Here is a 26,506-nt window from a genome sequence, read left to right as displayed (position 1 = left end):
TTACTCTCTCTCCCACCTTTTCCTTTCCATCTGGCACAGCATGGGTTTACTCTTCTGGCTTCCCCCCTGACTGTGGGCAGTGATGAGTGCATGGAGCCCTGTGGAATCAGCATGGAGACAAACATTATCTGCTCAGTGCTGAAGTGGACACACTGGTGTGTGCCCTAACTTGTAGTGGGTTTAGAAGAGATTTGTTTGGAATGACGTTTATGTGCTGCTTTGACAACCTTAGATACTTGCCTCTTTAATTTTGAACTGGTCTTTGTGGACAGCATTGGGGCCCTTTTTTTTTCTTTCTAGCAGATCTTGTTGGTTATACCTTCTGGTGATTTACACTAAAAATGGACACAATCTGCAGAATTCATCTGTGGGAATATAATGCTGCTCTTTCTTAAAACTGCATTCTTAAATCTCTTTCACTCCTTAGGATTATCAGACTTGGCTGGACCTGAGGGAATTTGAAACCCGCATTGGAGAGCGTTACATTACCCACGAGAGCGACGATGCACGCTGGAAAGAACACGCTTATGAGCACAACCTCGAGTACCCCCAGCACTTCATTATGGCTCCTAATCCTGATGACATGGAAGAAGACCCTTGATTTGCTCATTATGCTAAATTGCAACAGAGAAGGATACTCCAGGCAGAAACTGGAGATGAGTTTTGGAACAGATATTGCTCTTTCCAAATGTTGTACACATAGTTTGGTGTGTAAAGCCCCAGAGGATCCTGCATTGCCATGGGAATAGACTGTCTGGCAAGCTTTTCTGCATCCCTGACCTTCTCTGAGTAGTTACTGGACAGTGGGATACAAAGCCCTGTTGGGTAACATTTCACTGAGTTGGGTAGCTACAAAGCCACTACCAAGGTGTAGTGTGTACAGACGGAATGGTTTGTGTTTTTCAAGGGTTTTTGTTATTTTCATAGCCTACGCAGTAAGAGTTTTTGTAATAGTTTTCTAATCCCTATTTACTAGGCCATAGAGGACTGTTTTCTGTTACTTAGATACATCTCCTGTTTCTCAAACCATGGAGGATGAAGAGACTGTATAAAGAAATCAGTACAGAATACCTTGGCTCAAGCAAAACATGGTGGTTTAGTTGAATACAGCTTCATAGATGAAGGAATAATTTGCTGCTGTTTAGACAGTTAAATGTGTGTCTTGGCCTTAATTGAACCTTTTACAGATATCAACAAAAAAAAAAAAAAAAAAAAAAAAAAAAAAAAGAAAACCCCCTAACTTCTTACATTCCTCTTGAAATGCTGGCTGACAGTCTAAGGAGATGACAATCAAAGCTGTGCTAGGCTTTTGTCTGTTAAAAAAAGCAATAAGCCACAACAGTGTGCTGCTGTGCAAGGCTGGCATGTCATTGATACACACCAAAGGCATTTTGCCTTAAAACTACACAAGTAATGCACAGAGAGCATACAAGACTTGATGAAGAATATCCTTTCACTCTGGAAGACCAACTTCCAGCAGAAGGATGTGGAAAAAGAGGGAAAAGGACATGCAGCTTCTTTCTGTCATTTTGAGTAATAAGATTTAAAATTTTTTCTAATATTTTTCTAATTTTTTAAGGTTCCCTGGACCTACATCAGGAGTAGTTTGTAGCTTGCTACCTTGTTATGTAACTCTGCTCAAAACCTAGAAGTAACAGTGGATACCACATCACCTGTTGCTTCTGCCAGGGCAGCTGGATTGTAGGAGAAAGGACTTTGCCTTCTCACCTTAACCTGTAGCCCCTCCAATCCTCTTTACTGTGTCAGAACTGTTTGACCTGAATGAAGAGTCCAAAAGCAACTCCTAACTCAGTCTTTTCTGTGCACATGCCTCAATTGAAGGATTCCCAACCACTAACAGACTTGTGGCACAGTAGAGGGGAAACCACAGTGCTCTTTGGAAATGATTCCCTTGGACAGTTAAGTTAATGGTATTTCAAAGAACTTTGAGGCCATAATGCTAAATGAAAATGGAAGGTTTTTTGGTGTTACTTTAAAAAATGAAAAGGGTGAAATCCCTTTCTTGTGGGTAAGAGTGTTGTGCTGCTGGAGGGTGCTGGATGGCTGTATGCATCCCTGATGTGCCAAGCTGCTTAACTGGAGCTTAGTTGGAAGTATTTCTAAAATACTGATACATTTAGTATTTCTAAAATACTGCCTTTGAACTGCAAAAGGCAGTGAAAGGCTTTGGGGTATCTCCTCTCTCCTACAAAGATTTTTCTTTTATTGTTTGTGTGTAGATAAGTATTTTTTTTCTACTGCTGTTATTCAGGTAAGGAAACAGGTGAGATTTATAAGTTGTTAGATATACCTAAAATGTTACATGGCTTGTTCAGAGCTGGCAGCTCCTAGCAATAGCAGTGACCTAGCAGTGGTCAGTGGCAGCTGCAGAATGATGTGCCCACAGGTAGGTTTGGGTGTTTAACTCACTTTTTCCTTTTCCCATTGCCCTTTGTGTGTCTGCCACTGCATTTTGTAGGTGTCTGTGTGGGCAAAGGCTGAGCTCTGGATTCTTAATCCTGTTTAGGGAGAGTTTCAGGACTGATTGTTAAAAGAGGCACAAAGAGGTTCATCTCTGGAACCAGAGCAGTCACCTCTAACATTGGTAGTTTGTATTTGCCTGCTCTTGCATGGAAAGCAGTGCTGGTTTTCAACTTCCATTGCTCAAGTGACCAAATTTCAATGAAGCCATTGCTATATTTCATTCTAACTGCAATAATATAGATACAGTTTGGTTTTAAACTTCAGATTTTTTTTACAGATTTTGAGGTGTTACTTCAGGTTTATCTGTGGGGGTTTTGTTTGTGTTGTTTTAAGGGAAGAAATAAAGCAGCTCAGTCACTTGAAAAAGCACAACAGGAATAGAGGAAGGAGGGGAAAATAATGAAGTAGAAGGCCTGGCTTTTGTCTCTCCCCATGAAGTCTGCTCTGCTTTAAAAGATTATATGAGCTATTTATTCTTCAAGTTGTATTAAAATAAAAATAATGCTGTTGGCCTCTGGAGGAGATTGCCTGATCATATGCAGACTTATGGGGCCAGACAATGGAAACCAAAAGCAGCTAGTAGTCAAGAAACCAAAAAAAATCAGACTTACATTATGAGTAAATTTCCTAGAATAGTAAAAAATAGCTGAGTTTTTTATTCCCTTTTTTCTGCCTTTACTGCAGACTTTGACAGCAGTAGGTTACAGTGTTTAATACCCTTACCCCTAGCGTTTGTTCAAGCAATAGTGCTATGGTGATGCTAGAAAAAAGCTCATGTAAAATTTATAGCCTCAAAATGACACTGTCAAGTACTTTTATATTTTTATACATCCCATTGTTTGTAAATATCCTCTGGTAAGCTTGAAAATAAAATTTATTTCCCTATCAGACTAGTTATTTTCATTTATGTGAATGATCTCTCCTATCAAGTGTTCTTGGGAGTAAATGGTTCTATACTTTATTGCTTGTGGATTTGTTATTAGATATGTCCTGCTGTGGAAATTCTGCCAGCAGGAACTCCTTTTACGTGCATCCTGTCACTATTCTCTTTATAAAAATATCTTCAAAGATGTCAAGGCATCTTGATTTTATTCAAGTAACAAAGTGTGAATACATTTAAAGACTCCTTAATGCATCTGTTATTGACAAGTTTTGAATTCCACTAGTGAATATTTCACTCAGTTTTATTGTAAGACCACCCCAAACCATTGTTCATTCTCTATTCTGTTGTGCTGGTTTCTGTACGTGCAGTGTTTTATTTCCACTCATATTGCTTTGAGTAGGTCAGTCAAGAGATTTGGTGTGCTGCACCAGAATTATTCTATCACACATTTTGTGATAGCATTTGAAATTACTTTAGTAACAGTTCATTAAATCCAGCAACAGGTGGTAGGGGAGACTTTGATTCTGGCTTATCTTTCTTGTCAGGATGTACAAGTCTGTGGTGAGGCAGCAGGGCAAAAAAATTAAAACAGTCCCCCATCTTCTCAGGATTCATCAACATATCATAGCTGCGAAGTAACTGCTCACGAGTTGCTGTGTCACCAGAATTCTGCAAGAGCACCTGAGGAAAAATAAAAGCAGGTTAGAGCCCTTCCTGCATTCCTATAAATTCCTGCAATCCCTTCTTGCATCTTTCTCACTTAACAGTGCTGTGGTGAATGGTAGAACTGGTGGTCCACAGTGCATTCACTGATGCAAGTTTTGCATTAAATGCTCCTAAAGATAATATGATCAGTTTACTTTCAGGCATCTGGAGTAACTTACATCTATGAGAAACACCTTTCTGATCTCATACCTACATGCTATTTTGAACAACTTCATTTTAAAACCAAAGATTTTTACTAAAGCTCTCGTGCTGCTTGAGAGTATTGCCTGTGGATTGGGAGAGTTCTGTAGCTGTGAACACCTGTACCTGCAGTCGGAGGTCAATGCCCATGTTCTTTAAGAACTCCCGCTGTTTTATGGGGCCTAAGGTAGCAGTTTTGCCCTGTGCCATCTTTCGTAGGTAGCTGAAATCAACATCTGCTGTCAGGTCTGCTGTCCCTGGAGCACTCAGCACATTGTGAAGTTTGTGATTCCGGAAACCCTGAAAATGAAATCGGAAGATTACGCTCAGTTGTAGTCCAGCCATCATAGCTGGGGCCAGCAAAAATTAAGCTGAGCCTTTGAGGAGTGACAATAGCAAACAGTACATGGAATATTTGAGATAAATGTAGCAAGAGCTCAGATTTGACATTCGACAGAAACCCTTCTGGGTACTGATTACATAGGGATTACTCAGTTTTATGCAGTTTTTGCTCTTATGCCCACCTACAAACTTTATCTCAGAAGAAGGTAATGATGAAAGATAACAGAGTCTTTTGGCTTGCTGCTCCAGGGCAAGTGCCTTACCCTGAAAGTGTCAGTTTTGGTTCCATCGTGGCCATAATCTGCAACCAGAGCAGCCCCACCATCCTTCTCTATGCGAGAGGCAAGCCTCTGCACAATGACACCGGCCTCAGGACACACTTCCACATGGTCTCTTGTTTCTTCTGGCTAGTGCAGAGTTCAAAGACCAGAACACCTGTATTAGCAGACAAGCACAAGGCAAGTATCCCTCACAATGGGTGCCTTGGGCTGTTGGTTTGCTATCGCTCATTCTCAATTAGTATTTTCTGAGTACTGGATTTCAGCCATCTCTTCATAACCTATAGTCAAATGGAATTGTTTCTACCAAGAATATCTTTATCAGGTGAAACTTCCTTACAGTGGTACTTAAGGAAAATAGTGCTTCAGCTGTGCACACCCTTCCAAGAGGCCTCCCTATGTGAGACTTTGTAGCTTCCTTTAATCTCCAGCAGTTAATTTTGTATCTGTGAATATCCAGTGCACTTCAGGAAGAAACCACAGCCATTTTCCATTAAAGATCAGTCTGGCACAGAAGCAGGCAGCTGAGTACTCTACAGCAGGCTGAGACCCTGGCTGGGGCAGGGCCACTTTCCAGGTGGTGATGCCACACACAGAGTGCAGAACCCTGCCTGTCACTTGCTGCCTTGGTTTGCTCTCTGAGATACTTTGTGTGTTCAAGCTCCTCTTTTACGAAGTTTGATACACGTGGTAATTTCTGTGCTGTGGTTTCACAGCATACAAAGCTAAATGCTTGTGCAAATTTTAAGCTCTATCAATTTATAGACTGAGAGTCTTCCTCTAGCTGTCAGAGTAACTGAGAAGCACTAAATGTACTTGCAAGTCAATAAAGGTGTAAGGATGAGCTCTGGTAGGCATAACCTCACCTGAATGAAGTTTTGTGTCGCAGGGGTCCTGGATGGTGACAGGACAAACCGCAGCTGGTCAGGAACTTCTGGATCAATGTCAACCAACACCTCACGCCAGCCTTTCTCCGTTCGCTGTTCAACGAGCACAGTACTCATGTTACACTCCAACAGGTACCACATGCCTTGTTCATTTGATTGAACCAGTATGTCAAACCTTTTCACAAAGGTTTCAGGAACAAGACATTATTAACAGCTATTACTCATTCCTATTTAATGCCAGTAACTGCCTTAAAAAAAGCTTGAGGTGGAGTCTCATCTGCAGAGCCAACAAATACAGATTTAATTATACTTAAAAGGAATGAATGATGCTGCCTCTTTTATTGACAGTGCAAAATTTAACTTATCAAAACAAAATATTTCATTCTACTGATTTTCATAAATTAGCTACTTCTGAATCATAACTAGCCTCTATTTTGCTGCTCTCATTACTGTTCAAATGAAAGCCCTTCAGTGTTTTGTTAGCAGTTTTACAGAAAATCATGTGGAAATTAAAAGCTGCGTTAATGTAGTATAAGAAATAAAAAGAACCATCAAAATCTTGAGTTATCTCAGCAGAAAGAAATCCTTAGCTTTCTTCAAGTTTTTCCATTCAAGAGTAATTACTAATTTTACAGTTATCAGCTGAATTAAGCCTTATTTGTCCAAATTCAGTTAGAATTATTTTATCACCATAGACAGGGCATGTGTCCAGTTTGACACCTTAATTCTGTTCTTCCTCAAAGAGAAAAGGTGTTTAAGCAGTTGGTCACAATTACAATAATAATCTTGCTATACCTGAAACTTATGTATTGGCAGGGCATCAAAGAACTCATGTGCTAGGTAAAAGCTGTAACCTGTGGGAAGGTAAAAAAAAGAATGCATTAAATTATTAATGCTTCCAGAGCAACTTCCAGGTTAAAATATTTTTATGATTTTTTAATGAACTAAGCTAGTTAATGTGGCTGTGAAAAAATTCAAATTACTTCCAGCTTGCACACATTAAAGATACCATTTCTACAGCTAGTTCTAGCTTCTAGTCCATGAATTTTAAATCACTGTCTTGTGAAAGGAGATTCAGGCAAAGTCAGTGGGTTTTCTTTTTCCATGAAAAGAAAGTCAGAATATAGGAAAATTGGGTCGTTATCCCCAAATGAAGATAGACAGAATAGGTAGCAGTGATGAAAATGAACCAAAATTCTACTTCAGACTTGTACAAGGAAGAACAAATATGTATATAACTACCTTTCTGTCCAGTGTGAAGGTTAGCAGAGATGCCCTCTGCTATCAAAAGCTGTCAGTGAAGGAAGGGCACCATCCCTTTAAGAGGCATTCAAGCTGCTTACCTGGTGGCACATCTTGAATGTCTCTGTACCAAAAAATGGGAATTCCAGTCTTGCTAATGCCTTTCATGTAAGCAGACTCATCCTCAGGGTTTGGCTGCACCTTCCCTCCTGTCAGCATCACTGCTTGGATCTCGCTGAGCTTGGGGCTCACTTCTACCAGATGAACAGAGACATCACATTTACTAAGAACAGAGGTGAGCTGCTTGAAGACCTATAAAGGCAGATGAATTCTATTAGGCACAGTTTTGTCCTGTGTACATTAAAGGTTTAAGTATTAACCCTTCTTCTCACTATTCACTATTAATTATTCAAGATAAAAATATTTTAGTTGGCTTTCACTAACAAAACAATCTCAGTGAGAAAGACTGCATCTTGCTCCTTCAGCAGAAGTGTGAGTTTCTTCATAAATATTAAAAAAAGCTGCTACACTTAAAAAAAGTTGTCTACACATTAAAAAGTTGGCTGTAAGAACAACATGAAATGCTAATTTGGAAGAGTAGTAGTAGCTCCTCTAAGACCTGTACAAGGTCTAGCATTAGGAGAGAAATAGTTCAGTTTTCCCTGCCACCTTAAACAAGTGTTTGATATCCCACATTTCACTATTTTTATTAACATGTATAAATAGAATAAAATTTCTTATGTGGTGCTAAATCCCATTAGCAATCTGTTTATGAATCAGCAGCATTTTAATTATGACAGCCATGCAAACATGACTGAACACAAAGCATTAACTCAAAAGAAATAAGGCCCTGAAATGCCAAAGGAATTAACACAATTTCATTCTATGCTGTTGTACTCCCCAGCTCTGTTCCTTGCACTAAGGTCTCCATCCTAGCTACACACAGCAATACCTTCCTAGATGGTTTTCAGTTTGGATAATGTTTCCCTACACAGAAATAATTTACAATGGAATATTCCTGCCCTCTCCATCTATCCAGTAGTGTTTGCAAGGTCACAGGCATGTTTGTGCTGTGTGCACACACTGGCCCCCGTTCTGCCTCCACCTGAGAGCCTTGGTCCCAGAAACTCATCTGTTCTAATTAGAGTCTGAGCTGCCAACCTGACCTGGCTACTAGGGAAGGTAAATCCTGACAGCAGAACCTTTTCCCTACAGATTTCACTGTAGCTATGGGATACAGCCAGAAACAAAGAACATGAATAGTTTTCACCTACCCGCAGTATATCCTCAGTGAGGGTGCCCCTCCCTGGGCCCAGCTCCACCAGCTGGAAGGTGCTGGGTTTGCCCATGGCCATCCATTCACTAATGTACCATATTCCTATTAACTGTCAGGGAGAAACAACACACAGGGTTACAGGAATAACTCCAGCCCTTGTGGAAAATCATACCTGCCTTTTGTCTGATAATAACTAACACAACATGGCAACATCCTGTCTCCATATTTTAAAGTTAAGAAGAATTATGATACATAAGGTCACATTCTTGTCTTTAAGTATTAAAATTGGTAATTGATTGCTGTCAGCCCAGCAGAAGCAACTCTCCATCAGTAAATGTGGAGAGTCTGTTCTGGCTGGAGCAACACTTAAGGCTCAAATACAGGTCACTGCTAAGGTGCCTTTGGACAACTGCTGTTCCTGAAAATGCATTTACCAAAGTGTCACTGAGAACAGGATTTAGCTACTCTTCACTTCTGGAAATGATACACAAACCAGAGTGAGCCAGGCCAACTTGTGGAGAGTATTTCTGAGGGGATTTTTAACACTGGAACATCACCATAACTCCTTTTATTTATAAGCAAGTTCTGTATGAAAGTAGAGTGTTATTAAGCACAGATGGTGTTTCAGACAAAGGACTTTCAGAAAAACAAAACCCCTCTTCTTCCCTCAAAACCAATTTTTTTCTTGGGAAATAACTTGAAGTCAATCATTGCTACTCCAGTATTCTGACACTGATTAAAGTATCTGAACCTCAGCTTGGAAATCAGTTGGGATGGAATTGGAAGGGCCATCTGGACCACTCTGCCTGCTCAAGCAGGGTCATCCTAGAGCACATACAGCACAGGATTATGTTCCACATGGTTCCTGAATGTCTCCAGTGAGGGAAACTCCATAACCTCACTGGGCAACCTGAGTGCCAGTGCACAGTAAAGTTCTTCCTCATATTCAGGAGGAACGTTCTGTGCATCAGTTTCAGCCATTTCCTCCTGTCCTGTTGCTTGGCACCACAGAGCAGAGCCTGGCTCCATCCTCCTGGCACCTCCCTGCAGATACTCACAGACATTGATGAGCTCCCCTCTCAGTGCCTCTTCTGGAGGCTGAACAGCCCCAGCTCCCCCAGCCTTTCCTTTTTGAGAGAGATGCTCCAGTGCCTCCATCATCTGTGTTACCCTCCCCTGGAGCCCCTGCAGCAGCTCCATGTGTCTCTTGTCCTGAGGGGCCCAGAACTGGACTCAGCACTCCAGATGTGCCTCACCAGGGCTGGGCAGAGGGGCAGGGTCACCTCCCTGGAGCTGCTGGCAATGCTCTTCCTAAGGATTCCATTGGCCACAAGGACACACTGCTGGCTCGTTGTCCACCAGGATTCCAGCCAGGCCCGCGTGGTTGAAGTAAAACAAATAACGTAAGGTTTAAGGAAGTGCGTTACCTCTCCGAACACCTGGCTTATTTCGGGCGAGGTGATGAAGTCCCCGCTCTCGCCGACGCCGCCGCGGCGCGTGTAGTAGCCCTGCGAAGGGGAAGCGGCGCAGGGAGGTGAGCGCTGTGAGCGGGGCCCGAGGCACAGCCCCCGGCCCGGCCCGGCCCCGCCGCACCTGCCCGGGGTTGGTGAGCGCCTCCCGCATGTACTCGGCCACCGTGACCGGCCCGCTGGCCCGCAGCTTGCGCGCCAGGTGCCGCAGCATCGCCCCGTCCCCGCCGGCCGCCTCCGCCTGGCCCGAGCGGAGCCGCGCCGGCGGAGCTGCGGGGAGAGGAGCGGAGAGAGGGGCCCGGCGGGAAAGCGGGAGGGAAAGCGGGCAGAGGCGGCGAGCAGCGGGACGGGGGAGCCGCCGGCGGCCCGCCAGGAGCGCACGGAGCGGCAGCACCATGGCAGCGGCGGCTCCGGCGGCGGCTCCGGCTCTCTCGCTCCTCCTCCTGCCGCTCTCTCTCTGCAGCGCGGGGCCCGGACGCGCGTCAGCGGGAGCGCGGGGCTCTTCCGGCGGGCGGCCATGGCGGCCGCGCTTTGGGACTTCGGCGAGCGCCACCGGGGGAAGGCGGGCGGCGACAGCGGCGAGGAGGACGGCGACGACGACGGCGATGAAGAAGCAGAAGGCGAAGATGCGGGGGAGTTCACGCTGGAGGAGGTGCTGCGCCTCGGCGGCACCAAGGTGAGGGAGCGGGAGCACGTGGCGGCCGGGATCACCATCCCGGGACGGGCCCTCGTGTGCGGGTCCCACGCGGGTGTGGGAGCAGATTCTTTGCTCAGGGGTGGGGAGGCACTGGGACGGGGTGCCCAGGGAACTTGTAGATGCCCCATCCCTGGAGGTGCCCAAGGCCAGGCTGCATGGGACTCTGAGTTTAGGGAAGCCTCTCTGCCCATGGCAGGACTGGAAGGTCCTCAAGGCCCCTCCCAAGCCAAACCATTCAGGGATTCTGTGGGGAACCCTTGGGAGTCTTGGCAAACCTGGCACCAGATCTGCCCGTGACAGCTGTGCCCTGTCTCCGCAGCAAGATTACCTCATGCTGTGTGCCGTGGATGAGGAGGCCGAGATGGTGGATGGTGGCAAGAAGGACACGATCGATGACCTGAAGGAAGGGGAGCTGGAGGCGTTCGTCAGCTCCCTGGGGCTCAGCAAGTATGCAAAGAGTTGCCTGGTGGTGGAGGAGGATGAGGATGATGGTGGCGGCCCGGAGAAAGAGAAGCCTCCAAAGAAAGAGAAAAGCAAGAAGGAAACAAATCCTCCTTCACTGGAGGGGAAAAAAGAAAAAAAAGGAAAGGAAAAGGCAATCAGTGTGAAAGACAGCAAAAAGATCAGTGTGAAAGACAGCAAAAAGAAGCAGGCTGGTGGTGATCAGGGCCAAGAGCCTTCAAAGAAAGAAAAGCTGGAAGAAGATTTTGAATTTCATGCTAGGCAAGCAATCCTGATCAAACCAGGGGGCAAGTGGTATGATCTAGAATACACCAATGAATTCTCTCCAGAGCCACAGAACCAGACGCTTCTGTCCAAGTATAAGGCCCTGGCCCAAAAGCTGTATGAACATGAGACAGATCTGTTTAAAAATAAGACAGACTATCAGAAGGGGGCTTCTTCAGCGTGGATCAAAACTGTTGTGTCCTCGGGTACCTTGGCTGACAGGATGGCAGCGATGACCCTTCTCATCCAGGACAGTGCTGTCCACAGTCTCCAGTTTGTTGAGAACTTGATAAACCTCATAAAGAAAAAGGGCAGCAGGCAGCAGAGCCTTATGGCTTTAGATACTTTCAAGGAGCTTCTCATTACGGATATCTTACCAGACAATCGAAAATTGTGCTCTTTCTCTCAGCGACCGCTTAACAACATAGTGCAGATGTCGAGTGGCAACAAGGACTCCAGAGACAGGCGGCTGATACTCTGGTACTTCGAGCATCACCTGAAGCTGCAGATAGCAGAGTTCGTGCAGGCCTTGGAGACAATGAGCCATGATTGTCTGACAGCCACCAAATCCCGAGCGCTGGCAGTTTCCCACGAGCTGCTCTGTAACAAGCCCGAGCAGGAGAAAGCTCTGCTGGTTCTGCTGGTGAATAAACTGGGTGACCCTCAGAACAAGATTGCCACCAAAGCCTCTTACCTTTTAGAGACGTTACTTCACAAGCATCCAAATATGAAGGGAGTAGTGTGCAATGAGGTGGAGAGGCTTCTGTACCGCTCAAACATCAACGTGAAAACTCAGTATTACGCTATCTGCTTTCTAAATCCGATAGTCCTCAGTCACGAGGAGAGTGCATTGGCTAACAAGCTGATAACTTTGTACTTGTGCTTTTTCCGGAACTGTATTAAGAAAAAAGATGTTGAATCCAAAATGCTCAGTGCTCTTCTTTGCGGGGTAAACAGAGCTTACCCTTATGCTGAGACCGGTGATGAGAAAGTGAAAGAGCAAATGAACACCTTGTTCAAAGTTCTGCATTTTGTGAACTTCAGCACCAGTGTCCAGGCCCTGATGTTGCTGTTTCAAGTGATGGACTCCCAGCAGACTGTGTCGGACAGGTACTATGCAGCACTGTACAAGTAAGTGTCAGGCTTGCATTTTTATATAAATTTCATTTAAGATGTAGTCACCATTAATTTAAAGTTGTAGAAACACTTTGCTTTTAAGATCTTGCTAGTTTAGTGTTTCATTGACTAAAATTTCTGATGTTTTGTAGGAGCTGGAAGAAAATGCATGTGGTTTCTTTCATTTAACATGAGGATAAAAACAAAAGACAGTCACAGGTCCTGAGAACACATGTGCATTTCATCCTTTGCCACTCTTGTGGTGGCTTGCTTTACTTTCAGATGTTGTTTGAAACTAATTGATAACTATTTCTTCTGAAATCACCTTTACAGGTACTCGCCTGTAAAGTAATTAGGCCTGTAAATTATGCCTGTAAATAGCCTAAAATCTTGTTTTCTTTTTTTTCCCTTATTTTGAGGAGGATGAATATTATTTTAAATTTCTTTAGATTATTTAATTTGTGTAGCTGGAAAGACTTGTGTTATAAAAATACTGTTTTTTTTCTTGTCACAGCTGATTGTTTAGACTCTTTATAGGATTCTTACAGGCTTCTGTTTAGATGACCAAGGGGAAGTTACTGATTTTTTAAAAAGATAATTCAAGTTCCCCAAGAATGTGAAGTGTACCTGAGGGCCTTACTGTGCCTGGAAGACTGGGAAAAAATTGGAGTAGAAAATGAACTTGCTAGTACAAGTGTCTGATTTGGTTGTGATTGTGTGTGCTGCTTTTTAACCATTTGCTTTCTGTTTTTTTAAACATATGAACAAATCAGATTAGTTTCTTAACACTGATTATCTCAAGTTTTGCTGCTGTTTCACTTTATTTTTTTGCAATGTTTTGTTTACTGAGGCAGTTTTAATTTTTTTTTAATCTTCATTGTCTCATATATATTCAGAAATATGGCACAGCTCTTGTCAGTTCAGAATTGATCCTCATGGTTTTGAGTACTAAAGAGCAAACTGTCACTAGTTTTTTAGATTTCTACTCCGAAAAATGTGGGTTGTTGTTGTTAGCAGCAGTTGTTCTCCTGTGTGCATTGTGACAATCAGCAAAATTTCTCCTCTGTGTCCTACAGGAAGCTTCTAGATCCTGCTTTAGCAACGTGCTCAAAGCCATCCATGTTTCTAAATCTTGTCTATAAGTCTCTGAAGGCAGATGTTGTTCTGCGGCGCGTGAAGGCCTTTGTGAAGAGGCTCCTGCAAGTCACTTGTGGACAAATGCCACCCTTCATTTGTGGAACCCTATACCTTCTGTCTGAGCTTCTGAAAGTCAAACCAGAGTTAAGGGTCCAATTACAGGGTCATGTGGTATGATTTCTTTATCTCATTGCTTTTTCAATAAGTGCTGTTTTCATAAAAACCTTTACTTAACCTGTTTATTAGTAACCTTTTGCTAAGATGTTTCTTGAGGTGAGGAGGGACCATTATAGTTGTTTGTTCCAAGCAGTAAAGTTCAATTTTTTAAAGTGCTATATCAAGGACAAAAATCTGTATTTCTTAAACATCAACCATAATTTGTTTAGATTTTTATAAAGCTCAAGATGCACTTTATGTGCATTTTTCTAAAAAAAAAGAGTAAATCTGGAAAGGAAAACTCTTTGCTAATGTTTTTTTGGTTTTTAGGAGTCAGATGATGAAGAGTGCTTTAAGGATCAAGAAGAGGCTGAAGAGGATGAAAAATTCGTGGATGCTGACAAAGAAGTAGAAGATGAAAAGAAAAGTACAATGGAAAGCTCTGCTAAAACAAACAATTCAAATTCGTCAGCCTCATGGGTACATCATCTGAATATGGGAGGTAAATCAGCAAGAAAATATATAATTTAACAGCTAAGAGTCCATAACAGTAATATGTTGATCAAGAGTTGTTGTAAGATTAAGTGATTAAAACGTAATTTTAGTTTTTAAATTGAAGTTTGATTGAAAGCAACCAGTCAGAGCAATTTATCTGTTACCTCAGGAGCCACAAAAAGACTCTATGATTAGTGTATTTAACTTGATGCAGTTTGTAACAAACACATTATATGTGCCTTAGCTGTTAACAGGCTTGGAATTCTTTGCTTCCATGTTCAAATGCCTTCTGAGCAGTGTAACCAAGATTAGGATGTGTAGCTGCTCTCTGGCTTATGCAGCCTGCTAGAACAGTTTGTCCAGCTTTGAACTCGTGCCCAACTTCACTCCTCCCTGAAGGCTTCTGGAACAGGCCAGGGCTTTTCAGGACCTTCCTTTGGAAGCAGGCAGGAACTCAGTCTGTGCACCTGATCATACACTGTGAAGGGCAGCTGAATACAGCCTTTTCCTGCTGCCAGTGAACCCCTGCCATGTCCAGCTGGGAGTGATGGGCAGCATTACTGTTGTGGGGAATGAGAGTAATACTCTGAGAAAATTTGTTTTGCTCCCCTCCTCCCCTCAGGCAGGAAGAGTGGAGCTTCCTATGATCCCATGCACCGAAGTCCTTTATACTGTGGTGCTGAAAGTACAAGCCTTTGGGAACTGAAGAAGGTAGGACTTTCTTCTATTGCTGTTGCTGTGTTTATAAGTGTGGCCCTTGTACACAGAGAGGAAGAAGAACTTGGTTATTCTTGAAGTAGCTACTTGAGTAACAACAGAAATGTTAAAGCTAACCCTTTGTTCAGCTTTAAACTTGTATATGTTCCATACAATACTGATATTCTTGAGTAGGGAATAGGAATTTTTTAAGTGAAGATTTGGACAATATTAATATTTTTTCACTATTGGATCTTAGCTTTGATCATTAAAGCTTTTTAGTATTGACTTAAATAAATCGATAGGTGAAAATGTATTTAATGCAAATAAAATATTAGAACTTAAAGTTCTTCAGTTGTTTAAGTGCTTCATCAGCCTTGCACTACTATGTCACAGAGTGGTCTTACAGCATATTTTTTAATTAGAAATAAATGAATGACTCATGTTTTTCAGCTTTCTGAACATTTTCATCCATCCGTGGCCCTGTTTGCAAAAACAATTCTAGAAGTAAGTGCTTTTGCTAGCTTGTTGCTTTGAAGTTTGATATTTTATGTTCAGTATCCTTTGCCATTTGAAAAAATACATTATAAAGTCTCCTTGCACTTCGTGGGTAACTAGCTGCTCTGCAGAACTCTACTGTATTCTCAAATGTCAAGCTTTTTGTGGAATTACAATGTTATATGTAAAGGAGACTGCTATCAAAAGTTTTAATTTTGTAGAAATGTAGGTATTATATGATTCTTAAAGCTTTATTCGAGTTTTTTTGTATCTTTTTATTTAATTTTTTTCTAAATATGAGGAGCCCTACTACAGGAACAATATTTGTAAAAATACTGTTGTGGTACCATGCCAAAACCACTCAAACTTCCACAAATATGTATTTAAAATATTTTTATTTTCATTTGAATACATGGTATTGAAATGATGTTGAGTATTAACTACTGTTAGCACGGTACCTTGCAAGGCAATTTATCACTGAAACAAAGCAAAGGAGGTGTGGTTTAGTTAAGAAAACTGAAATGCAAAAAGAAGAACCTGGTCAGGGTTATGTGGTATAGTATCCTCAAGTCTTTTATCTTTTTAATGTATATTTTAATGTTATTCTTGAACTGACTGAGAGTTTTGTGTTTAGATAGTGTCTTTCTAAAATGAAGACCTTAATGGTTTTGGCTTTTTCCTTTCAGGGAAATCACATTCAGTACTCTGGGGACCCTTTGCAGGATTTCACGTTAATGAGATTCTTGGATCGCTTTGTGTACAGAAATCCCAAACTCAGCAAAGGCAAAGGTAGGCACTTGTCTGTGATCTACCATGTGATCTTGGTGCTGTCCCAATTTTCATTCTCTCAGATTGGCCTTGTCAAATATTTGGGGTGCATGTGGTGGAACTGAGGAGTGGGATCAGTCTTCAGGGCTGCGAGACAGATGTCTGCAACCTGGAGCCAGCTGACAGACACATCCTGCTGCCCCTCACACCCACAGTGCAGAGCTGCTCACTTGGCAGGAATAAGCAAGGGATAGGGACATGTAAAGACTATGAATGGTTGAGGCTAGAAGGGACCTCTGAAGTCATGGGCTCCACCAAAGACACCTAGAGCAGACTTCCCAGATGGCTTTTGAATGTCTCCAAGAGTGGAGGATCCTCTGCTTCTCTGTACTGCCTTTTCCAGTGCACAGTTGCCCTCAGTGAAAAAGTGTTTCCAGGTGTTCAGGTGAAGTCTTCGATTCTCTCCAATATGCCCATGTCTGCCTTATACTGGAGAGCCCAGACCTGGGCACGGGGCTCCAAGGGTGGTCCAACAAGTGCCAGGAAAACCATCAGCCTTCTTTGCTGCAGGGACACAGTGTTGTCTCACAGTGTCCCCAGGACTACCAGAGTCTTCTTAGCCAAGCTGCTTTCCAGCTGGGCAGTCCCCAGTGTATACTGGTGCATGGGGTTTTTTCTCTTTCAGTTCAGGACTTTGCCCTTCCCCTTGTTAAACTGCAGGAGGTTTCTGTCAGCCCATTTCTCCAGCCTCTTGAGGTCATGGATGGCAGTGCAACCCACTGGTCTATCAGCCACTCCTAACATAAAATAAATTATTTTATTATAATAAAATAATAATAATAGACTCACTGGTCTATTAGCCACTCCTAAACATAAAATAAACTTAATAAAATAAAAATTCCTCTCTGATTTATATTCTGATACAGAAAACACCAGCAGTGTGGTAATGCAGCCAAAGAAGAAGCAGTTTATGAGGAATATGCAGAATCTTGCAGGTAAGTCAGCCCCTTAGGTCAGTTAAGACTATGATGATTAAAAAAATCCTTGGTTGGTTGATGTAGATGTGTCATCTGCACTGTTGATGCTGTTTGTCTTAGCAATAAAAGAAAGTGCCATCTGTCAGGAGTACAGTGGTCCTGCCTAATGTTCAGGATTAGACCTCATCTTCTTGTAAGGATGTATGGAATCTGCAGAGATGGAACTTTGGATCTGGTGAATCATTTGAAGAAAAAATGATGTAGAGAAAGTCAGTTATTCTATAGCCATTTTTATTCTGTTTATTATGATTGAAAAATGGCTTAAAATACCAGAAAAATGGATCTATATAATTATTTAAATCACATTAGGTTCTTTCATTAAATTCCATGGATTACTGCATACAATGCCACAGCTGCAGCTGTTGTTAGGATGAGTGTAAGGTATCTTTGGCACTGTTATCTTGCTAAGAATCTTCCTGACTCCAGAAATAAACTGCCTTTTGTCCATTCCCACTGTTTCCAACAATCAAGAGTAGGATTTGGTGGATGAACAAACAGTTTAAAAAAACAGAGCAAACTATCAGTAAAACATGCTGCTTGAGGACAGAAGACTTGGCACATCTTCTGTGTTAAGAGTCTCTGTAGCATTCCCAGGGATGTGCTTTTCCAGCTTTGGAAAAGAGGTTGTAGTTATTCAGGTTACTAAGTAATGATGTACTTTTATGGCTGGTAAAGCTTAACATAGACATTTTAGCCTATACACTTTGTCACAGTTTTTAGTTTATTCTGAGTTGAAGGAGCAGACTGAGGATTTAGGACAGAATTTGGGGAATTCAAGTGTTTTACAAGTGACATGACATGATACAAAAATGTGGATGTATTAATATGTCTCCAAAAATCTGCAGTTGTTGCATGTAGCTGATCTCTGCTGAGGCATAGGGAGCTGAGATTGCAAATCCTCTGGTACCTTCTACTGTTCATTTGAAGAGTCCTTCTGTGAGTGTGCAGGTCTGGTTTCAGAAACTTGGACCCATGTCACTTAGAAATTATTATAATCTGTGCCCACTGAGATAATCTGTAGCCTTTCTTCTTTTCATTTACTTCTGAGGAGGAGGGAAGGGGAATGTGAGAGGGTAAAAAGCTCCTCTACAGGGAATCTGATAATTACCCTAGTTGATCTGCTGTTGCAGTGTCATATTTTGCCTCAATTTCTCAGAAATGGGGGCAGGTTGAGGCTTGATCCCTTCCTCAATGTGCTCAGTTGTCACATGGTCCTGCTCTGCAGCTCTTGACAAGCATTTCTACTGCCAGGGAGTGCAGGGTGGACGTAATGACAGTGTTTTAATTCATGGAAGCAAGTTCATCTTACTCCCTGCTTTCTTTCCTGTTGCTGTTTTAAGTGTATGCCTGCTGTAGGTGATTGTGTCCCCCTGCTTTGCTGATACATAACAGAATCTGGTAAGGGATGTGCCACTTGAGTTTTTCCATAGGGTCTTTTCCATACTGCACACTGGAGTACAGTATATGCACTGTGTTAGTTTGAAGAGGTTTTCAGATAAGCTCCCCATTGCTGAATGCAGGATGCTGTGTTTCTCTCTGTGTATGTTGCTTACCCTCTGGAAAGAATAACCAGCATTTCAGCTTGGGGTAAGATCAGTTCCTTTTTTTTGATTTTGCAGTCAACAGTAAGGAATTCCGGTCCAAAGATGAAAGCAAAATCCCAGTGGATGAAGTGTTCTTTCACAGGTAATGGAATACTTGTGAATGTTAATTTTAAGTGTTGGTTTTTTTTATTGGCAATGCCAATAAAACCCACTCCATTTTGTAAATATTCTCTGGTATTACAAGTGTTTGCAAGTTTTGATTAATTTGAGGGATAGTACTTTCCTTGGGTATAATTTTAACATTTGTTAAAAGTGCTTATGAAAGAATATCACAAAGACAATTGGGGCTTGTAGTTTAAGTAAATTAAGTAAGCTGACATTATAATAGAGAAGCCTTAAGTAATGGGTAATGATGAATATCTTGTGGATTGTAATTCTTAGGCATTAGAGGTATATATAATGAAAGCTGGAATATAGCTCATGTTATTAGCATCAAAGCTAATCAAAGAATGGAACAAAGCAAAAGAAAAAGCTACTTTTTAGAGTATTTAGTTTTTTATTACTTATAGTTCTTTCTGTTTCTTTGAACTTCCTTTGAGATTATGATACAAAAATGCAGTTGTAGTATTAAAATGGAAGTGGTATACATTTGGCAAAAATTTGTTTTCATTAGATCAAAATACTGATTACCTGTGTCTCCTTAGGAAATTATTATTTGAATTAACTTCATTTATTATAAATTAATTGATACTATAATATTGAGGAATATGCTACTAATAAATAAAATAAAATAGTAGTGTTAGTTTCGAGATTAAAGAAAAGCATCTTAAAAACTTGCCCCTGTGTGGAAAGTTAACAGTGCTGTTACATTGAAGATGGCTTAAACTGTAATTACACATTTAAAGTCTTCAAAAATTGCCAGTACAAAATTGTCTTCTGTGTTTGGCGGTTCTTTAAAATGAAATGAAGGTGAAAATGGTTGACAGAAGATAAAACTAAGACTTGAAGAGGGCTGTATGAGAAAATTTAATGAAACTTGATATCTTCTTTATTTTTTTCCAGTTTTGTTCAAGTCAAATTTGATTCTTTCTTTCTTCTCAGTCTAAGGCAGATTTTTGCATCATTGTTGTGCTCTTTATAAACTCATTATGTTAAAAATAACTTCCGCCACCTTTGGCCAGTGAAATTCCATTGTTTTAAATATTACAGCAGTGACTGATTTTTTGAAAAACAAAGGAAGTACAAATCTCTTGATTTTAGGTGTGTTTGAAACCATCAATTTCAGTTTTCAACTGGCAACATACATGGGAAACACTTTGCAAGATTTTTATTTAAAAAGTCATAAAGATATCCCCCATTGTGTCTGAGCACAATATATTATTTCAGATTTTATTCAAAGTTTGATAAGAAGAGAGAGAAACAAAAGCGTCTGGATGATGAAGAAAGTGTGGAAGATGTGGATGATGATGAATTTGAAAGAGCATTGGGTAAGGCTGTGTTGTTCCTTGCAGTAACTATCCCAATATTCCCAGATTTTTCAGATTACTAATTTACCATTTTTACAGTTCATATTGTGTAAAATAACCAGATAGAGGAATATGGGAGTGAGAGAAAACTGGCTTTCCAGTTGCTCCTTCTGTTCCTGCAGACAACAATTCCTGCTATCTGCTGTGTGAGCCAGCTGTGTGGTTGTTTGTAAGAGTCCTTGCTCCCACCACTGCAGTGGTCAGCCTGTTTGAGTGGCTGGAAATGGTCAGATTTTGAATTTACACTCCTGAGTGTCAGTTCATGCCCTTTTGCTCTTTTCCTAATGTAGTCTGAGTAACTTTTTCTAGCAGCATGTAACATTTGCCTCTATTTTTTTATTGCTACAGTTTCTCTCATTGTTTCTAGTCTTTCATGAGGGTATGAGTTCAGTAAGGTCACTGGCAAACTCATCTCATTCCATGCCTCCTTCCACGGGCGGGGGCACCTTCCACAAGATCAGGTTGCTCAGAGCTCCATCCAACCTGACCTGTAGTAATCACATTTTTCTTTCTCCATAGATAGTTTTGAAGCTGCTGATAATGCTGCTGTTGGCCAGGATGACCTTGATTTTGCTGGGTAAGACTTGAGATTCGTTCTTACTCTTCTTGTTTTAACATCTACAGAGAGTTTTACTCTGTGACACTAGATAGACCTTTTTCAGAATGACTCAGAATATCACCTTGCAAAAAAAGCAGCATCAGTTTTAAACTGAGTAAAGCAGGTTTTCTGTATGTCCCCTTATAGTTCATTATGACCTTGGGATAATTTACATGGATGTTTACTCTCTTAAATGAGACCTGTGGTATTGGATTATCTTAATTAATTAATACAATGGAGTGACCCAGTAAGCAGTGTAAAATCTTTTTTTTCATTGTCTCAGGTTTCTATTTGAGAATTACCAAGTACAAAAGCAGAATGAAGCACAATGCCACTGTTGTAGTAAGGACTGATTGTAACTGGGCCTAACACAGTTAATTAGCTTTGTGAGATCCACAGTCACAGAGCTCAGTTCTCCTGAAGTCAGCACTTTCATTAGTCATAGCATCATTTAGGTGGGAAAGGACCTTTAGCTTCATTGAGTCTAATCATAAATTATTAAGTATCTTCTGTTTTACTCAGAATATCTATAATGCAGCGTTTGAATTTGCACAGAGACTTTTTCCCTTGAGGTGACAGCAGAATCAAAGTCTGAACTCCTAGTGAAACCTGAAACATTATTGTGATCTTGACTGGTATTTAACAGAGCAGTGTGTTTACAGTGTGTGTTTACAGAAAAGACTTTCTGAAAAGAAGCAAACACACAGAGGAGATAAAATGCTGAAGCTGTCATTTCTGCTAATTTCAGAATAGGATTCTCTCTAGAACTTCTTAAAATGGTTGACTTTTATAATACAACTGCCTATACTAATGTTGAAAACATACCTGAGTGTATAATACGCATATTTTAGGTCTCAGCCTACATTGAAGTAGTTTGCAATGATGTTGAACTTTCCTAACATAGTGTTTGCCAGTAGATAGATGTCATCTAGATACAAACAGTATTTTTTCCAGATGAAGTGCTAACCTTGTTCCATCTTTTTTTAGTAATATAAAAAAAAATCCCAAAGGCGACAAAAAAGGCCAGGGTGGTGACTGGGAGGATTCTGATGATGAAAATGACTTCAGTGATCTGGATGATGAGGAAGTCTCCTTAGGAAGCATGGAGGAAGACTTTGAAGAGGATATGGATGAAGAGGGAGGTGTATTTATGGATGTGTCTGAAGATGATAATGACCTAGGTAAAGTGCCATTTGTTACCAAAAAACAAAAAGCTTTAAAAATAGCTAATAATGTAACTACATAATACAAATTCCAGTTCAGTTATCTAGGTGGGAAGTTTGGATTTTAAGCATAGAAATGACAGTTCCTCTGTACAATGAAGACTCAAGAGAAGCATTTCCTGGCACAATCTCCTAGGCAAGAGTGGGAATTGGGCATCTGGGTATAAAAACTTCCAAATGAGACATGTTTCTTTCATTCTGAAAATGGTAGCTTTATACACAAAACTGGATTCAGGAGGCAGAAATATTAAAATAGCTTAAGGAGAAAAATAAAAAAATCTGGTAATTGATAATTTTTGTATTTCTTTAGACATAGTTAATGCTGATTTTTTTTTAGATGAATTAACTTTTAATGAAATGGCTGTCTCACAATTAACAGCTTACTCTTGCAATACAGCTGTGCACTCAAAGTTTTATTACCACTGTAGTAGTAACTGATTCTTCTACATGTATGGTTTTATTTTTTCACCTGAAAAGCAGAGTTTACACAGAACACAGTGCATGTGGCTGGAAAATCAGAGATGAATGGAGTATTTCAATGAATTACTAAAGGTCACAGGAAGATTACTGAGGGTAGAGGAGGTAAACTGTTCATACAGTTGTTAACACAATCTTTCATGAGATTATTATTTCACTAAACTTACCACCCAGACATTTGAGGTTTACCTAACGTCTGCTTTTAGCTTTTGGATTTTATGTATCATAGTATCATTCCCTTCTGGTGCTGTGAAAAAAAACATAAAAAACAGTACACCACAGACCAATTTTTAATTGTCCAGCTTGAAGAAATACTAGATTTGCTTGTGTGCACTGCCTTTTAAAGACTTATGACATTATGACAAATACTCCTATAAAGAAATTTTAGTCTCTGCTGCACTTTAAATATGTGTGCATGGTGTGAAAATTGGACACTGATGTATTTGGGTTTTTTCCCTGTCAGACTCAGACAATGACAAGCAACTGGAATCTGTCAGTAAAAAGGGCAAGAAAAAGAAAGATATGAACTTTGCAGGATCACTGGAAGGTAAGAAAACACTGACATGAAAGCTTAATACATAAAATAGTTCAAAAACCTTTGGAATAGAGGGATTTACTACAGTAGATTATCACATTTTGCATCTAGGTTCAGATTTGAATAAACCATAAATGAAAAGGAGGTTTTTCCCCCAACTAGCACAATTCAGTGTAACAATCTGCTGTTGAAGAGATGAGAGTTGAAGGAGGAATTTTGAAGAAGGATGGAATTGTACTGGTGGTTTGCAAATCTCTTACACCTGATGCACAGATTTGTGCTATTTAATTCTTGGTTGGAAACTATGTTTTCCTTTTCTTTTAGGGGAAGTGAGGAAACTAAGATTTTAAACATAGCTAATTCAGATGAACTCATTAAGAAAAGCTAAAATTTTAAACATGGTACAACTTGGTTTTAATGTCTTTGGGAACTTGAAATTGTGTCTCATAAGAATAATGCTTTTTTGTTTGAAGGATCCAGGCGAGGAAAGAAGAGAAAACTCAAAGATGCTGGTATACTGGCATCTGCAGAAGAGGTGAGTTTAATCAGTGCTTAACAAAAAGTGATCAAGCATTTTACCTGTTGCTTTGTAACAATATTAAAATTTCTCTCTTTAAAGTTTGGCTATCTGCTGGATGAAAATGCTGGGTCTAAGTTTGACAATATTGGAATGAACGCCATGGCCAACAGAGATAATGCCAGTAAGTACATGCTGCAAATAGCATCAGCTGTAGTGCTGAAATTCACTTCTTTCCCTTCAGGTTCTGTAGGTGAAAAGATGAACCACCTTTAGCTGGAATACAGGGTCAGAAACCACACAGCAGGGACAGTAGCTCAACACCAGGAAGATGTGACAGTTTTCTCTGGTGACAAGAGATGCCCAAAGCTAAATATTAACTGGGAGTGAATTAGGCTTCAGAAAAGAGGGTGAGGCTGTTGTTGGCCCTTTAATACTGTACATAGGGACAGGCAGGATGCTCTTTGTCAAGCATTTGTGTGAATTCTGCTCAGGTGAAGTGCCCTTGATTCCTTGGAAAGGCATGAGGTATTGCTTTACCTACCTATTGGACTGTCTCCTTACAGGATCAGTGAAACAGAAAGTAGTTTTCCCAAAATAATTCTAATGAATTATATGTGTATATGCTGATTGAATAAAGCTTTGTAAAGCTTTTACAAGTCTTGCTGGTGTCACTTGGAAAATGTTCGGAGCACTTAAACACGCAAATGTGTCTAGCATTAGTAAAACAGAAAATAGTGTCTGGAACTCTGAGATGGTAGGGTTTGTTTTGTGAAATGAAAAAACCCACAGCTTTCTCAAAAAAAAAGGCAGTTTGCACTTTTATTAACTTTTATAAATACAGTAGTCAAGATTTAACTTTTACATGATTCATCTGTTTGCCACATCATGGTCAGAGGTATCCATTGGCTCCTTATTTCTCATCTTTCCTCCTACAGATGTCAAACAGATCCAGTGGGAAATAGAGCGTGACAAGTGGCTTCACAACAGGGATGTGAAAAGCATCATCAAAAGGAAGAAACAGTTCAGGCACAGAGGACTGAAAAACAAGTACAAAGGCAAGAAATCAAGACGATGAACTGAACGTCTTGATGTGGACATTTTAAAAATAATTTTTCTTAAAATAGTTTTTTATTTAATTACACATCTTTCTTACTTCAGTTCTTGCTGCTTAACCATGTCATTTGGTCATTCTCCCTTATGCCATGAATTCCAGACCACTCATTGGATTTGTAATAAACTGAAAAACAGGAAAATCCATGTCAGCTCTTAGACATATCTGACAAGCAGCCCCTTTGTGGTTGGTTTTATTCCGTGTGTAACCCTCCAGCTCTATCCAACAGTCTCACACTCCATGCCTTAACAATAAAAACTTCTGCAGTGTCTCCTCAGGAAAGTTTTAGGCCATCCTAAGATCAGTTTTATATATTAAGATACAAGAGAAGCTTCAACCATCCTTCTGAAGCCAACCACTACAAACCCACCTTCCAGAATTGATGGAAACCTCTTCTGCATTGTGTATCTGAAATCTGGCAAGAAAGATAAATCACAGTTACTTTCCCAGCATATATTAAGATGAATAATTAAATGCACTATTTTTCTAACTAGATTTGTTTTATTGAAATTTGTTTGAGCTCTTTAGTTACAGCCACCATTAAATAATGTGATAGGAATTTAGTTTTTAAAAATAATTTCAGAGATTTTATTCAGGTCTTATACATGCAAGCCCATCATCATAGTGTTTTCTAAGTTTCCTTATAATTGTGATAACCAAGTCCAAGCTGTAGATTCACAGGAAGCTGCATGCCTCTCATAAACTGACATGGAAATAAAACCAGGGAAAACTGCTTTGTTCCCTTGTGCAGATTTAGGTGTTCACTGAATCATTCCATGGGCTGCTCTGACAACCCAGCAGAAAATTGCAACAGATTTATGCTATTTTAATTATTTACAGCAGCTCATAAAAAGATGTTAACCATTCTAAGTAGTACTAAGACAAAGCAGTAAAAGCCTCACTCTGAGTTCACTGAGCTGTTGGATTGGCTCACTGCACCTTACAGAACTGCAATTATAGAAAATGTGCAAATGCATATAAATTTGCAAAAAAGGAGAAAAAAAATCACAAAGTGCCCAGCACCAAGTTACAATAAGCTGAAAACATCTTCTCCATATTTTTTATATGTATTTTCTAATAAAAATGCAAAGATGGCTGCAATTTAACAGCCCAACATCACCTGGATCCTGGAAAACATGCAAACTGACGTGTAGGTGAAGCTTAGCTTGCAAATGGTATGAAGACCACACCACTGCTGAAATGGGTGGATTCTTGCCCTCCCAGTCAAAGCAGCAGCTGCCTTTTGGCTCGCCCTGACCCTGCAGGTAGCAGGACAGGCTCTTTTCCCGCAAGGACACATCTGTGGAACCAGTGCTGCACTCTGCAGAGCCCTGCGCGCAAAGCAAGGCCGCTGCCCTGCGGAGCAAACCTCCTTGTAGTAACCAAACTCTGCTCTGTTACCTGGGCACGGAGTGGTAAGTGTAAGAGACCTGAAGAACTGAAGTTAAATTAATGCCGGAGCCGACACTAGCCGCGTGTGTCCTCAGCCTGGGAAATGTCAAATCGCAGGGGCTGCGAGACCCAGACACAGCCGGGGCATCCCTTATCCCTTCAAGGGCTCAAGAGATGCCTGAAACAGCACTGACCCATTCCTGCCTCACTTGCGGACAGCCTCTCTGCCTTCTAAATCCTTAACTGGCCGGGGATTTTGCTGGAACACCGCGCAGGATTCCTCTGTTCCTGGTGTGCTCGCGTGCTGCCCCCGCCCCCGAAGGATTGCTGGCTTGGGTTTGCAAAACCACAACAGCAGCTCGTTCTTCAGAGGTAAATGCTAGCGGGACTGCCCGACGAGCCGCCCCTGTGCACCTGCACTCGCCCATGCCGAACTCCTGACCCCACACGGAAGGGCTTCCTTACAAAACCCGGCCGGGGCGCAGGG

The 26,506-nt window shown here is 41.0% G+C and overlaps 3 protein-coding genes across 3 annotated transcripts in view; 2 read left to right on the top strand and 1 right to left on the bottom strand.

Moving 5' to 3' along the window:
• Window positions 1-3,369, top strand: part of PRKD3 (protein kinase D3) — a 41,454-nt gene extending 38,085 nt beyond the window's left edge. Inside the window, exon 19 of the mRNA XM_079327452.1 lies at window positions 428-3,369. Within this exon, the coding sequence (XP_079183578.1) occupies window positions 428-601 (174 nt within the window). The 3' untranslated portion in view covers window positions 602-3,369. The remainder of the gene's footprint in view (window positions 1-427) is intronic.
• NDUFAF7 (NADH:ubiquinone oxidoreductase complex assembly factor 7) lies at window positions 1,194-10,233 on the bottom strand. The gene is made up of 9 exons (XM_079327605.1): window positions 9,892-10,233; window positions 9,726-9,806; window positions 8,297-8,407; window positions 7,124-7,334; window positions 6,576-6,634; window positions 5,760-5,873; window positions 4,879-5,022; window positions 4,400-4,573; window positions 1,194-4,048 (listed from the first exon to the last, which is right to left on the bottom strand). Exons 1-9 carry the CDS (start codon window positions 10,162-10,164, stop codon window positions 3,836-3,838), a joined length of 1,380 nt encoding a protein of 459 aa, XP_079183731.1. The 5' UTR covers window positions 10,165-10,233; the 3' UTR covers window positions 1,194-3,835.
• Window positions 10,234-10,264: 31 nt separating this feature from the next.
• On the top strand, window positions 10,265-25,117 carry CEBPZ (CCAAT enhancer binding protein zeta). Its single transcript, XM_079327439.1, has 16 exons — window positions 10,265-10,443; window positions 10,784-12,321; window positions 13,383-13,614; window positions 13,930-14,101; window positions 14,717-14,805; window positions 15,244-15,297; window positions 15,975-16,077; window positions 16,983-17,051; window positions 18,713-18,779; window positions 20,024-20,124; window positions 20,683-20,740; window positions 21,749-21,942; window positions 22,925-23,008; window positions 23,470-23,531; window positions 23,616-23,697; window positions 24,452-25,117. Exons 1-16 carry the CDS (start codon window positions 10,285-10,287, stop codon window positions 24,589-24,591), a joined length of 3,204 nt encoding a protein of 1,067 aa, XP_079183565.1. The 5' UTR covers window positions 10,265-10,284; the 3' UTR covers window positions 24,592-25,117.
• The last annotated feature ends 1,389 nt before the right edge of the window (window positions 25,118-26,506 follow it).

The sequence above is a fragment of the Erithacus rubecula genome (assembly GCF_903797595.1).
Source record: "Erithacus rubecula genome assembly, chromosome: 2".
Lineage (NCBI taxonomy): Eukaryota > Metazoa > Chordata > Aves > Passeriformes > Muscicapidae > Erithacus > Erithacus rubecula.
Note: the sequence above shows the minus strand (reverse complement) of the source record. Positions and strands in the feature narration are given on the sequence as shown.